The following is a 15384-nucleotide window of genomic DNA, read 5'->3' as shown; positions in this document are numbered from 1 at the left end:
TTCGATTCCCGCTCCCGCCCAAAAAAATACCCGGAGGTGAGCTGACAGTGGGAGGTGTCAGCTCACCTCCGGAGCACTGCTGAGGCACCCTTGAGCAAGGTGCCGTCCTCTTTACAAATTTCTCATTTGAGGCGCACCAAGTAGGAGCTGCCTGCCACTCTACCTCCCTTGCATGCCTACAGGCCCCCTTGTGTGTGGTGTGTGTATTACAGGGGCCTGTACACACTAATATGCATGTGATTTGAATTGATTGACTAACAAAAAAAACTAGAGTGTGCGTTCTTAATTTCCCTTCGGGGATTATAACAGTGTATTAAATTAAATTAAATATTTGTTTGAGTTTCTCCCCATCTAGTAGAACAAGTTCAGCCTCGGTCCATTACCATTTGAATTAGATGAGATATCAGGTGCTCCTGTACTCACACTGTAATTACGGTGTTGTTACAAACTACAAAGTTACCTGCCACCTCTACTATCTTTTTTTATCTGCAACAGACTTAAGCACCTAAAGAAGCAACATGTAGTTATGAACACAAGTAGTACTACAGCTAATGTTTCATAGTATCGTTGGAGAAACTTTATTTATTTATTTATTTATTTGGTCTTCAAGAGCTGCAGCAATTTTTGATATACTGAAGCCTGCGATGTACATTGATGTACTCCCATATTGGAAATTTACAACAAACCTTTAACTCTGCTCTGCTTGTGTTCATCGATATCTTTCTGTGGCTTGCTTGTTACACACTGGGTTATTCTGTAAACAAGAAATGCTACTCCGGAATTACTCCCAATGTAGATCCTCGTCGGAGAATGAGGAAGGGGTCCAGAGAATTTGTGCACTAGTTAATGACTTAAAACAAGTCTAAGATAATGCTGGATGGGCTTGTGCGTGCGCAGACTGCCAATGAAAATATTAATTGTGTTGACATCAATAACAGCAGTCATTGTGGGGCATTTTTCATACTTCAGAAAGAATAGTATGCCATGTTGTGTTATGGAGTAAATGGCAAAACAATAGAAAACCCTACCCTTATTATTTTTTTATTGAACCTATGTCCAAACAAACTTTCCAATCATGTCAAATCCAGTCCTAGTTACCATTCTTATGACACACACTGCTGGCTGAGGCAAAGTTAGATGAATCTACAAAAGCTTGTTAGGAATGTGCCAGGTAGACGGATAGGCTGGAACAAGCTAATCGTGTTCCTTTGAATGTGGTCAGCTGAGAAGCTATTAATGAACCTCACAGTCACTGTGGGCCCTGATCCCGCATCACACTAATAGTTTGTGCTTTGTGGCCAGCTAGTTGAGAGATCTGTTGTGTATGTTAGTCTGTGAGTGTTACAGCAGGGAAGCTAATGATTCTCTTTAGAAATAATAGCCTTCATTAAATTTACAGCATCAGGCTAGAGCCAGAGAATAAATTTTCTTAACAAAGTTCAAAATGCTACCGAGCCGTCCCAGACAGAGTCCAACAACTGATAGTGTTAATTCCTTGGAGGGTCTATTTGTTTCTACGGTTGACAACACTGAATACAAGAGAGTGCTAGAGAGACGGACAGGGTCAGGTGACAAAAACCGTTGGCCATCTGTTGTCAAGACTAAAAAGAGCTGTGAGGAGCTTTTGTGGTGTTGAACGATCTGGGAGAAAGAGGTGTAGGAGGCCAGCCAGTCACCTTCTGTTTCTGTCTCACACACATACTGCTGCTACAACTTGGACAACCAACCTTTTGTTAATATGATTAATACTGTGACTACAACAGGGGAAACACTCAGATTTGTCCTCTAACAAGGATGTAGTAGATTTAAAGGTTTCTGAGCTCTCACTCTCCTCTTTACATTCAATGTTTTGAAGAACATAGACAAACAATTTTACAGAATATTATTCACAGCTTATAATAAACACATTTCATGTTTGTTTTGTGTTATTTCTTAGTTTTAGAATGATCCTTAGATGTATGTTCACAACTACAGTCATTCATTTATTCACTCAGATTTTACAAATGAATATTATTCTGCCAATTGAAGCCTTTGGGGGAAAACCACAATGTATCATGTTCTAAGTGACGATAAAGTGAACTGAGGTACAACAACTTGAAGCAAATATTGAGCAATGTTCTGAGTAGTACATTTGATTATTATAGTTCTGGGCTTGCACTAGGAGGTAGTATGACTAAGCCACTGTGGCTCAGTGTAAAAGAATTGAGTAAGCCACAAAAAGCCACATTCTGTGTCCAAGACAGCGGCTTGCTGTAATAGCAAGTAAAACTTACAAGTAAACATTGACTAATACCAAGAATCAAATTTATTAAAATCAAAGTGTCTAAGTCAAAGTTAAAATGTCTTGTAGTCCAAGTAAAACTTAAAAGTAAACATTGAGTAATATTTTGTATGACTGTATCTTCACATAGTGAATGCAAGTTTTCAATTCTTGGGGGATGTAAAACCACACATGTCATAGGGGTGTGTGTGTGGGGGGGACCCCCCGCATGGGGGATTGGGGGGCCCCCCCGGGAATTTTTTTAGAAAATGGGGTTGTTTTCCTGCATGCTGGATGCTGGTGCATTCTGAGGGCAAAATCTTCTGTTCAGTTTACCTACAAAAATACACTAAAGTCAACAGTTCAAGCTTAACTACCTGTATTTCTATCCTATGTTATGCAGGTATAAATGTGATATTCAACAATTGAAAACTTGCATTGTTTTCAATTATATGACTATGTGAAGATAGTCATACAAAATATTACTCAATGTTTACTTGTAAGTTTTACTTGGACTAGAATACATTTTAACTTTGACTTAGACAACACCATTGGTATGCCATAGTTTCATTTTTTTTTAAAAATTCGATAATATGATTTTTCATTTCAATTTAAAAAGGCATATAAAATTGCAAACGAGTTGAATACACATTTACATGCATCGCTATTTATTCCTGCCGGTCATAGAGACCAAAAGTCTCAGACTACAAAAAAGTATTGATAATGTCTTTCATTTACCTTCTGATCGGTCTGTCACAAAACCTACCCCTCTCAGCATTCACCATTTGTTGTTCAATTGGAATTTTAACGCAAAATCTACTATAAAACACTCCCTTCTCATTTTCTTTCAATCGATCATCCTCGCCTTGTCGTACACCAATTCGCGGGTTTAGCTTATAAAAAAATAATCTTTTTGTTTTTCATTGGATGAGAGGAGGTCATCACCCGAGTGTATATTTAATGAGCGGGAGCATTCGGGTCACTTCGGCTATTTCCGTCGGCTATTTCCGTTGGCTTGCGGAAATAGCAGCGCCGGCGGGAATAGTGGCGCTAGCGGAAATAGGGGCGCTAGCGAGTGGCGCTAGCGGAAATAGTGGTGCTAGCGAGCGAAAAAGTAAGAACTTTTAGCCTTTTTTCCGTAAAAATAAGAACGCCACGGTCTACAAACCTTGTAGCCAATCTGGAATTTACTTTGCCTTTGGCGAAGTGGCGAATGGCTAGCGCAAGTTGTATAATCGCTCCTTCAACTCTTTGCATTATGAAACACATATAAACAAGAAAACACAAAAAAATATACAGTCACTCACACACCTACAGAAAGGAAAGGTACTGCATTTACAGAATATTAGGACTTTTATTCCAGCTTCAAATGTTGGTTGTTGGAGGAGATGAGGTCATCCTATTCTGTGGTTCACAGTTGAGTTGCTCCATCTCTTGAGAGACACTGCAGCTCCATCAGCCCAATTGGAAGCAGAAGTATGACTTCTGCATTGACCCACGCCTACCCTTTCATTTTTTATGATCTAGAAGTGGGTCAGTGAGGCCTGGGCCTCTGGTTGGACTTTTCTCCTCACAGTTTAACCATCACAGATCTGATGGTGTACGTATCTGTCTGTCGACGGCTGGTAGCAGCAAATCGATCTGAAGGACTGGAGGATTGGTGAGATGTAGAAAACATACAAGCATGCTGTTCATGCTGCTGTTTTGACATCTGTTCTGATTGTACTGTGTCACAGCATTCGCTCTGTACATGTTGCATATAACCAATCAAAAAGTCTTGACAGTGGTCTCCATAGCAACCATGGCAACATAAAATGACATATGATGGCAACATTACATGGAGAGCAAATGACGCTACTGAGAGAACTCTGGGGTATTTGCGTCTGATGGAAAATGAAGGTGGGTTGGAATGAATAAATGAATAAAACAAGTAAACAAACCAAATAAATTCCTCCCTAAATTACACACAAAGATGTTTGGGTTAGAAATCTGAAGGCTCCGTTGGATTCAGTTTCTGGCCACTAGTTAAACAGGCTGGTTCACATCAGGTCAAATTTGTCTCATTTGTGCCAGCTGAATTAAACAGAAAGCAGTTGAGCTGCATTTTTAAAAAAAATCTGATTTGCCACTTTCCACCATGGATGCCCAGTGATGTCCCCAAGAGAATTCAGGAAAAGATAAGAATGGCATAGTTTTCATAAGCAAAGTTTGGCCCCACAAAGTCAATCGGAGAGAATTTAAGTAAATATTTGGCTATTGGTGACATTACTAACATTGTTGTAAACAGTGATGTAACAACTTTTTGATAAGAGTTTGTATCAGATTTTCCTCCTGACAGTTTTATTAACACCCCTCCATCTTCTACAGACATCTTTGTTTTTTATTTTTGTTGTTTTCTGTGTGCAGAGGGTAAAATTTTCCTCTTGATCAGACTTTCATATCTGCAGTTGTGGTTTTGAAGCTAAGATTCATTACAAACCCTGAAGTTTTAGTAAAAAAAAGTGTGTAGGGCGGGAGGTTGCTAGTAGTGAGTGTTACTAAACAGAAGGTCTAAGTGCTGCAGATTGTCCACTAATTAGGTGAGGTTTGATGCCTCAAAATGTTTTTTAAATTATTTTGCTTTTCAATGAGACTGTTTCCCATTTAATCCCAGCAAAATAAGCCATTGTATTTATACACTCGTCACATAAGTGTATAAATACGAAGGTTCACATAATTTATACTGACCAGGAACCCATCCTGCATGCCGCTCAGCATTAATATGTGCTAAATAAAAAATAAAGCAATACCTTAGCCACTAAAATGAAGAGTTCTTTCTGATACTCTGCTGTGAGTAGACCTGAGCCAAAGCCATCTGTGCCTACCGAGTGTGGGAAGAGTAATAAAGCTTTAGTGTTACATAAGGAGAGATTCCCGGAAGCTGAAAGTCAGTTTATCTCAGTACAGTAAGTCTTCATCTTCATCTGCGTCTTCCTCATGTCTCTATTTTTACCACTGATGTAAGGCGTGGGAGCTGCCTGAGGGAGAGTGGCACCAAATCAATATGTATAGCCAGAACAACAGGAAAGAAATTGAAAACTGATTAAGCATAATTTACAGCCTCTGAAATGTGCTGGGATCTGAAGATTCATCTGTTTTTAATATTTGGTTTGTTTTTTAATGGTAACTAGAAAGTGGGTTGTTACGGAGCAGAACGTTCCATTAGTGACTGTGTGTAACTGGAGGTGAGGTGAAACATGGAAAGTCTGCTTTCTTTCTCACACACACCCTTCCTCACTGGCAGACACTCAGCAATATTTTGGCCCAATCCCAAGTCCTCTTTTCAACCATACCATTCACTTTCGGATTTAAGCTGTTAAAGTTATGATGTGTTGTGTCTTTATCTAGGAAAATGGGGCAAATACTCTATTTGTAGTGGTTAGCTAAGTTTAGTTATGGTGAAACAATTATCACAACACTATCCATCCATTTTCTTGTAGACGAAACGATCACAATCGTCTCATCTACAGCTGCTTATCTTTCTTGCTGGTCATGGGTCTGCTGGAGCCTGTCCTAGCCTGTCCTATGGGCAAAAGGTGGTATAGACCCTATACGAGATACCAGCGCATTGTGGGGCCATCATGACATTAATACACTAGCAAATGAAGATGGCAGTCAGGTCAGCTACTCTTATAGCAGCTTGGCAGTGGATTTAATTTCTGCTGAAAATTGGAGCAGATGTCTCATTTGCACTGGCATCTCTCGGAAACATGAAGGTTTTCTAGTTCAACACAAGCCTGTTGCTGCTACCATTATCAGCTAGTGACAAACCTGACCCAATTTAAAGGACAGAACAAGAGTCAAAAATATCACAAACTACATTCAAAAACATTCTTCTACCTAAAACCGCATGATGATAGCGTGGATAATAGAAATATTATAGTTGTTTATGTAATTAGTGTGTTGCAACAATCCTCTACAGCTTAGAAGCACATCTTGTTGAGATTACGAGCTATCACACTATTACCCCTGCATACATGATTGTGGTTTGTGAATAAAGCACTGTTACTTATTGGTTTCTTGGAAACTGGACTCACTGGGTTGAATGTGGTTTGAATAAACTGGCCAACTGAGATGAATATTTTAGTCTTTCAAGGTTTGAAATTCAAAACCAACTGTACTGTCGTGGAGCTTTTTTCCAATATTTGAATGACAAATTTTTAGTCAAGGAAATGATGTAATAGTAAGAGGTGGTGCAGCAAATGATTGATTTGTTTGGAAAATGATTAACAGCATAAATCTTCCGATCAATTCTTCCATAGATTCCAGTGTTTTAGTATGTGGTTTTATGGCTCTAAATTGGCATAGCTGTGTGTGTAACTCTTGATTTTCTACGGTTAAGTTTTTTTTGCTATTGTTGTAAGACAACATAATGCAAGACATTTTTTTTCCTCAACCACAAAAAGGAAGATATTTGCATTAATTATAGGATACGGAGCTAGAGATGATGCTATGGTCATACAATCAGAGAAATGCTGGTTGTGGTTGGAGTTAAACAGGAATGAAAGCTCATAATTGGCTCCCAATGGAAGAGTAATCCTGGCTTTAGCCATAGAACAACATGGACAGTGCACACACACATACATGGACATACAGGTGATGCTGCTGAGTTTATCATCTGTGGTACATGTATGTCCGGCATGATGTGCCAGTGTAACCAATCACATTTTGTTTAATCAAGCAACTTCCCTCTGTAAGAGTCTGGCAGGAAGTTGATCCATCTCCATCCAGTGCCCCCCCCCCATCTGTGAAGTAATGCAGTATGACTTTGTTGATCCACTTGGCAATAGGTCCAAAGAGCCTGTGAAGAAAGTCTAACAAGGCTGTTACATCCCGCTTCAAAGCGGTGATGTATTGTACTACCCCTAGCAAAAAGTATGGAATCACCAGTCTTGGACGAGCACTCACTCTGACATTTTATTATGTAGAACAAACTCAGATAAAAAGCATGAAAAGATAATGAAGTTTTTCAAAAGTGCAAATCCTTGGCATTCAGACACACTAAAATAAATGAAGAAAGAACATTGTGGTGGTCAGTAAATGTTACTTTTAAAGAGCAAGTGCAGGGAAATAAATATGGAATCACTCAATTCTGATGAAAAAAATTTGGAATCACTCCATTTCGAGTAGAAGATAAGGACACACCCAGTCAATTTCCTTTCCTTAATTGAGCACCTGCCTCAGATTACATCTGCTCGTTTGTCAGCAGTTAAAAACAGTGCAGTTATCCCACCTTGGAGGGCTGCTGGACCAAGTGGAATGGCAAGAATCATGGCTCCAACAGGAGAGATGTCTCTTGACACCAAAGACAAGATTATCAAACTTCTTGAAGAAGGTAACTCTACAAGTATGGTTGCCAAAGATGTGTGCTGTTCACAGTCAGCTGTATCGAAGATCTGGACCAGGTACAAACAGCATGGGAAGGTTGTTAAAGTCAAGCGTACTGGTAGACTACAACATCTAAGCGTCAAGACAAACAACTAAAGGTCATATGTCTTGAAAACAGAAAATGCATAACAAGACAAATTAAGAAGAAATGGGAGGAAGCTGGAGTCAATGTATGTGACAGAACTGTGCAAAATCGCCTAAAGGAAATGGGATTTTCATACAGGAAAGCTAAAAGGAAACCATCACTGACGTTAAACAGAAAAGAACAAGACTGCAATGGGCTAAGGAGAGACAATCATAGACTGTTATCATCAGTGATGAGTCGCCAATCTGCATTGGACAAGGTGATGATGCTGGAACTTTTGTTTGGTGCCGTTCCAGTGAGATTTACAAAATGGACTGCCTAAACAAAACATCAAAATTCCTACAGTCCTTGATGATACGGGGCTGCATGTCAGGCAAAGGCACTGGGGAGATGGCTGTGGTTAAATCTTCAATTACATTGACATTTTGGACAGCTTTCTTATCCCTTCAATTGAAAAAATGTTCGGGCATGATGAAATCATTTTCCAAGATGACAATGCATCATGCCACAGAGCAAAAACTGTGACGGCATTCTCTGGAGAAAGACACATCCAGTCAGTGTCATAGCCCAGATCTCAAAGCAATTGAAAACCTGTGGTTGAAATTAAAAAAATTGTCCACAGCAGCGCTCCGACCTGTAAGGATGATCTGGCAACTGCAATCAAAGACAGTTGGCACCAGATTGATGAAGAATACTGTTTGTCACTCATGAAGTCCATGCCTCAGAGACTGCAAGCTGTCAGAAAAGCCAGAGGTGGTGCAACTAAATACTAGTGATGTGTTTTGATTGTTTCTTTGTCTGTTTTTCATAAATCCACATTTTTTCCCTCAGAATTGAGTGATTCCATATTTATTTCCCTGCACTTGCTCTATAAAAGTAACATTTACTGACCACCACAATGTTTTTTCTTCATTTCTTTTAGTGTTTCTGAATGCCAAGGAGTTGCACTTTTGTATAACTATTTTTTTCATGTTTTTTATCTGAGTTTTACATAATAAAATGTCAGAGTGAGTGCTCGTCCAAGACTGGTGATTCCATACTTTTTGCTAGGGATAGTAATTGTCAGTGTTCGTGTGTTCGTCCGTCCATCCACGCATTAGTCCACCAATTATCTTTGTAACTGTTGCAGATAGAAAGATTAAACCAAAAGCACATTACTCGGATGACAAAGGGGATGAAAATGAGATGATGACCTTGAAAAAACTAGGTCAAGGTCAAATTTTAACTCAGGAACTGGATAAGGTAGACGAAGGAGAAGGCCAGTGTAGGACCGTAGTTCAAAACTACTGCTTTGATAAAAAGCTACTGCTTTGATCTATGAAAGTAGGTCAGACTACTAGCTTTGATCTTTGACCTATGCAAGTAAGCAACATTTTGAATCCAGGGGTGTCGCGGGATGTTGCAGTCTCTGACTGCATTGGTTCTTGTTTGTTGTTGTATTTGATTGCACAGCACTAGTTTAGTAGCTCTTACTAAAGTGTTGTCTGCCTTACTAGTGTAGAGGGAGGGAATTGGCATGGTATTTTGTAATGTTCCAGTGAATTTTACAATTGGTGCCTGAAAGTGGAGACTGAGTGTTGGCTTCGACTGTGCGTTCCTGCCCTGCCATGTGGGTGTGGTTCTGTGAGTCACAGCTGCACATCGCATAGCCAAATTTATGATCAGTGTCTTTGTGTGTGTCCACTAGCAGTTGGCTTTGATTTGCAACGACTGAGGCATGATACTTTTCCCCAGTTTACCAGCATGCTTTTGGATGTATATTGGGCTCTTTTTTCCAGTTTTTCTAGAGATCCGCTGTCGATTGTTGTTGTCGCTCTCTCCTCTGAGCGAGTCACTTCCCGTCAGGCCCACACTCAGGGAATAGCAGCGCTCTGAAGGATTGTTTGTGTTTGAAAGTTCTGAAGCTGATTTTCAAGATATTGCTGCTCAGTTTTAAGTTATGGTAGGAAGTTATTCTCTCAAGAATCGTGCATTTTAAATTAACATTTCATAACCGCCTTCTCCGAACTTCTTTTGGCCTTTCTTTCTTCCTTCTTTTCTTTCCCGCTCCTTTACCTCCTCCTCCGTTTTTCCCTCCTTTCTGTCTCAGCTCCAGCTACTCCACTTCAGCGTTAGAGTTTGAGAGGGAACATCAAATTGCTGCTGTTTATGAATCTCCCAGGATGTCACGGCGAAGCCTTCGTCTCCAGAACAGTACCAGTCACTATGTCAATGACAGCGTGGCTGATTACTCCAGGAACCTCAGCAGTAACAGCAGCAGCTACACCAGCACCAGGAGAGAGACACGGTGAGACCAGCAACTCTCTCTTAACAGCTGACAGGAAGTGGTAAATGTTTTTACCTCTCTCTGAACTTGAGGGCTGCTTACATGACAACTGTGTCACCCAGAAATATCTTCTTCTTCTTTTTTGTGATTTGCTGTTTGTTTACATGAGAATTCCATACTTGGGCAGTAAAAGGTTTAACTTGTGAAAATGTAGAAGCTTCTGAAAAATGTGACCCTTGTAAATGACCCTTACCACAAGTCCACTGAAAACAGATAAACAAACTGACTCAGTCTGCCCTGTTTTGTGCTGCTGATGCATTTCAAATGTGGATTTGGTGGACCATCATCGTAATCTTGTTCTGTGGTTTTGATTTTAAAATATTGTACACTATCCTGACATCCTACAGCTTCTTCATTCATATACTGGTGTGAAAATGTTTTCCCCTTTCTGATTTTTTTCTTTGCACTATTGACACATCAAACAAATTAAAATATTTGTCAAAAACAACACAAGTGAACAAAAATGCAGTTTTTAAATGAAGGTTTTTATTATAAAAGAAGAAAAAAATCCAAACCTACATGGCCCTGTTTGAAAAGGTGATTATCTCTAAACTCAGTAACTGGTTGGGCCACCCTTAGAAGCAAAAACTGCAATCAGGTATTTATGATAAACTGCATTAACCTGCATTTTGTGTTCACTTGTGTTGATTTTGACCAATATTTACATTTGTTTGATCTGAAACATTCAAGCGTGACAAACATGTAAAAAAAAATTAGAAATCAGGAAAGTGGAAAACACTTTTCACACCCAAAGTATTTGCTAGGTATTGTAAACAGAGAGAGGTCATTTGAAAATTTGCTATGTGAATGCAGAATGTATTTGGAGAATTTCGGTTCTAAATACCTGTTTTCCTGTCCCTGTTCTTCCAGTACGCTACGGAGCAAAAAGCTCCAGTCTGCATCTGGTGGCCTGTCTTTATCATTGAGCCAACTCGAGACACCGAGGAAAACGCTCTCCTTCTCAGCTGTTAACACCCCCATTAACAGCAGCATCATTCAGGAAACCAACACCGATGCGTCTCTGCTCACCTCCACCCTGGACCATTCTCACATAAGGCAACGCACCATTACCACTACCAAAACCACCAGCTCTAGTTCTGTGGATGGACACTGGGGTCAGTTGGGGAAACTATACAAATATTTTATCACAAAGGACCCATCACGATTGCATAAATGCTATATAAGGATCTTTGAATTCAACTTGTCATTTGACCAGTGTGTTTTCAATAATGTTTTATTAATCTTTGTTTGCAGAGAGGAGCTTCACTGCCGACCGCAGTTCATCCAGTGTCAACGGTGACGCCAGCGCTTCGCATTCCCACGCCACACTCCACAATGGCTATATCTGCAAAGACTGCTCTTTAAACTCTCAGAAGATGGACTCCTATATAACACAGTCATCATCACAATCATGTTTATCGTCTCATGCGGCAGAAGATTCCTCGGATGCTCTCTCTGCCTCATCCTCTCAGTACACAAGCATATACACCAGAGACAGGACTCAGAGAAAAAAGACAGGTGCACAAATGTTGAACTGAAATCAACCTGTTTTTTTAACTTGCATCTTATTAAATGTTAGATTTAATTGAGCTCGAGGTGCAGCCTTTATTTTTATGAGAATATAATTGGTAGTGTTTTGTCTCCTCAGGTGTCCTGGTATCCATGTCTAACGCCTGTATACACTACAGCAAACGAGCATTGGCCCCCATAGTGTCTTTAGTCACCCTGATCATCCACAGTGTGGTCTGGCTGGGGTCAAAAGTCAGGAGCCCCCCAGGAAAAGGTATACTTCAATAGATGTTCTATGCTCAATAATTATCAGTTTCTGTTTTTGACAATCACACCCTGTTTGTAACCTTTGCCATGGTTGTCTGTGTAATCCTGTTCAGACAATAGCCTCTAAGTTCCCGATAGATTTTCTTAAAACTTGATTGGAGGGTCAAGGGTGATTAGAGTGGATTGGTATCGAGGGTTGAATCCATGTTTGTTCCATGTTGACTAACAATGATTGTGTGTGGTGGGCGTCCCACCAGGTGTCTTTTCATTATTTTCAGACACGATGACACTTGCAGCTTCTTCCAGTTTGTCCAAGCTGTTGCTGATAAAACAGGCTATGCTCCACAGAGTAATGAGCTACAGAGAAAAAGGCTATGATAGAAAAGGTACCAGCCTTCACCCCAAAGGCTCCTGACCTCCTCCTGAGCTTCTATTAATACATTTTTTACCATTTCTCTCTTTTCTGTACTCAAGCCTCAAGTTGAAGGATTTTCTTTCTCTTCCCTTCATCCAGCCTTCAATTTCATACTTTTTCTGAAGGAGACAGAATACTAGAAATAAAATCAAGGCTGTAAACATCTTCAAACATCCATGATGTTCTGTAATTTTAATACTAACCCATTAGTTCACATGATGTTTTGAAAAATAAAGATGTTAAAAGCATGAAACCCAAATGATGAGATGGACAGATAGTCAGCTTCCACATGGGGATTATCCATTTATTCAGAGTGAAATGACAGGACGATACGACATAGTCTCACTAGACCTCTCTAGTCTTTGCTAAACTTCTTATCATGCTGATTAAGCATGATAAAATGTTTGTCCTTTAGAGTATGGGCAGTATGTGTGTTTGAGCCTGAGTGTGTGGGTCACACCTGCATATTATGAACACTTAAATTAAGTAAAACTAAGGTGAAAACCTGTCTACTGTCTAAATAGTGACCTTGGTGTTCATGCTCAGGTGGGGGTTTTCCTTCAGCCTGCAAGGTTTTGGTTAGGTTGAACTTAATGTTTCCCAGCAGCTGTAATTTTCCCAGCATCATTTTATTTCTCGTATTCTCCTGATTTTTGCAGCTACAGAAGAATTTGAAACTGAAACATCAGTTTCACCATATTTCTTGTTCCAAGCAGTGGTAGCCCATCCCCTCACTGTTTTCACACACTTATCTTCATTAAGATCTAGACTGCTGGTGTGTGCGTATACTCTCCTTCATTCATTCTGCCCTGTTCTACACATGTTGTTTATGGAAATCTGTGTGTTTTGCAGCTCACTCCAGTTTCTGTAGAAGCATGAACGTGGAAGGTTTGGTCACTGATGATGCAGCACATCTCAATGGTTCCCTCTGTAAGCATGCACACACACATTTTGTCTTTACTCGTGTGTTTTCTTACTTGGCTGTGATTGACAAGAGTTAATTATATGCGTGACCTGTGTGAGGATGGGTGCGCAAAGGTTGTGTGAACGGCATTAATCAGTTAGCTGCCTGTTGACTGTTGTGATCCATCTTTCAGTCATCCAAACCCGTTTCAAGGGATGAGAACACCCAAGTGCATTCACATACACAAACAATAAAAACGGATATGTCGTTAAACCTTAATGACTCAAGAGGTCCCATAATAACCGATTCCACAAAAATTGTATCAAAAAAACACTATAATAAAACTTAGCTATTGTAAAAACATCAAATAAAGCAAACTGTAGTGTGTTTGGTTGATAATGGATAATTACAGTGTTGAATGGTGACCTACATCAAACCTACATCTGTGATGTTATCGATAATTATACTGCAGTGACCTTAAAATTAAAGTTTTTGAGATCGACTGAGCTGCTTTGTCATTGTGAAGAACACATTAAAATTGGCCCATTTGTGTTTGTTTTAGTAGGATTTATTTCTGCAGATTCATTTTCTGTCCTTATTACATCCTGTGACACGGTGATGTATTGTAATTGTCAGTGTTTGTGTGTTCGTCCCTCCGTCCATCCACCAAGTATTTTCACAACCGTTTCAGATAGAAAGATGAAACAAAAAGCACATTACTCTGACTAGGTCATGGTCAAATTTCAACTTTTGTACTCATCGTGGATTTTTGGAAGGCAGTCATGTGATACCGTACGGGCATTCTATTGGCTGACGGCATCCGGAAGTGTACTACGTTCTGCGAGTCTTGGACTTCTGTGAGACAGAAAAGTACTTTAAACAGTCGATAAGAGTGTGGGAAAAGGTAATACAGATAGAATGTGGTTTAATATCAGTATGGGGAGGGTTCATAAACGTCTATATTAACGTTAATAATAAGATAAATAGTTTGTCGCTCTATCACGGAATTCGTTAATTGTGTGTGGTTCCTGGAATAATCCGCGAGGAACGACGGCGCACTGTATACCTTTTTTAGGTACACATCTCTGAAACCTGATGAGATATAATCATGAGACAAAAAGCAACATTTTCAGGAAGCCAGAGGAACAAACATGTGTAGGTCAGGGTAAAATGTTGAATTCAGGAGTGTCACGGGATGTTGCAGTCTGACTCCCTTGCATATGTTGCGTTGATTTTAATTCAGTTTTATGCTTAGGCCATTTGAATGTTGTCATTTTCACAGCTTTTTGTTTGATTCTTTTGTGTTTCCTGTTTGCCCACGGCTCATCTTTTTGGTGTGCACAGGTGATGACTGTAAAGGCAGAAAGCATTCAGAGACACACACTGTCCTCCTCAAACATTCCTCCAGGCGTCAACGTCTGGTGGCTGCTCTTTGGAGCGTCCTAGCTTACACAGGTTAACTGGCACTTTCTATGTCGATGATACTATTATGAACAGTGTTTGTAGTTATATTCTAGTCAATAAAACCCGAGAATCAATAGTAAACCTGTTAACTAAACCCTGTTTGGTGGTGTCCTCCAGGCTACTGCCTCCTCCTGCCAGGGCACTGTGTGGTGAGAGCAGGCAGAGCGCTGGGATCTGGAGCTGGGGCCCTGATGCAGAGGCTGCTCTCACTGTTCTGGACACTCCTGACAGCTCCAGGTTAGCAGTGATTTCTTTTCCCTCTTCCTCTCATTTTAGAATGCGTCTTTTTTTGCAGTATAGTGTGATTGCGTTCTTATTCTCTGTATGTGTTCTTATGTTTAAACTACCCAGTGACTGCAGGCAGAGGACTTCTGTGGTTTCTTGCTACAGGATGGTACCAACTGGTGTTGCTCATGTCTGTCCTTAATGTCTTCTTTCTGACACGGTAAAAGTTTTTCCTCCACTGTCTTTTGACTGAGGTTAATATGTGTGTGTTTCAGTTGACAAAGTGAAAATAATGCAACAGGCTGACAATTCTAAAAAGTTAAAACAATGGCATGAAAACAGTTCTCATTCTTCCAGCTAAGCCAGTTTTCATGACGGCAATACTGATTTAAATATTTGTCTTGAATTACAGTCAACCCTCGGTTTTCGAACATAATCCGTTCCAGAAGTCTGTTCGAAAAGCGAGTTGTTCGAAATCCGAAACTATTTTTCCCATTATAAT

General features: G+C 40.0%; 1 protein-coding gene across 5 annotated transcripts in view; it reads left to right on the top strand.

The window, feature by feature from the left end:
* Window positions 1-15384, top strand: part of sun1b (Sad1 and UNC84 domain containing 1b) — a 28812-nt gene that overhangs the window by 6117 nt on the left and 7311 nt on the right. For 2 of the 5 annotated variants that reach the window (XM_068336050.1, XM_068336053.1), the window contains 9 exons: window positions 9862-10059; window positions 10969-11213; window positions 11353-11616; window positions 11747-11881; window positions 12132-12260; window positions 13142-13219; window positions 14538-14648; window positions 14775-14894; window positions 15009-15102. In XM_068336050.1, the coding sequence (XP_068192151.1) occupies window positions 9862-10059; window positions 10969-11213; window positions 11353-11616; window positions 11747-11881; window positions 12132-12260; window positions 13142-13219; window positions 14538-14648; window positions 14775-14894; window positions 15009-15102 (1374 nt within the window). Of the gene's footprint in view, window positions 1-8798; window positions 9715-9861; window positions 10060-10968; window positions 11214-11352; window positions 11617-11746; window positions 11882-12131; window positions 12261-13141; window positions 13220-14537; window positions 14649-14774; window positions 14895-15008; window positions 15103-15384 lie in introns of those variants that run through there. The other 3 variants (XM_068336055.1, XM_068336052.1, XM_068336051.1) reach the window with 3 other exon arrangements.

The sequence above is a fragment of the Antennarius striatus genome, chromosome 16 (genome assembly GCF_040054535.1).
Source record: "Antennarius striatus isolate MH-2024 chromosome 16, ASM4005453v1, whole genome shotgun sequence".
In the NCBI taxonomy this organism is placed as follows: domain Eukaryota; kingdom Metazoa; phylum Chordata; class Actinopteri; order Lophiiformes; family Antennariidae; genus Antennarius; species Antennarius striatus.
Note: the sequence above shows the minus strand (reverse complement) of the source record. Positions and strands in the feature narration are given on the sequence as shown.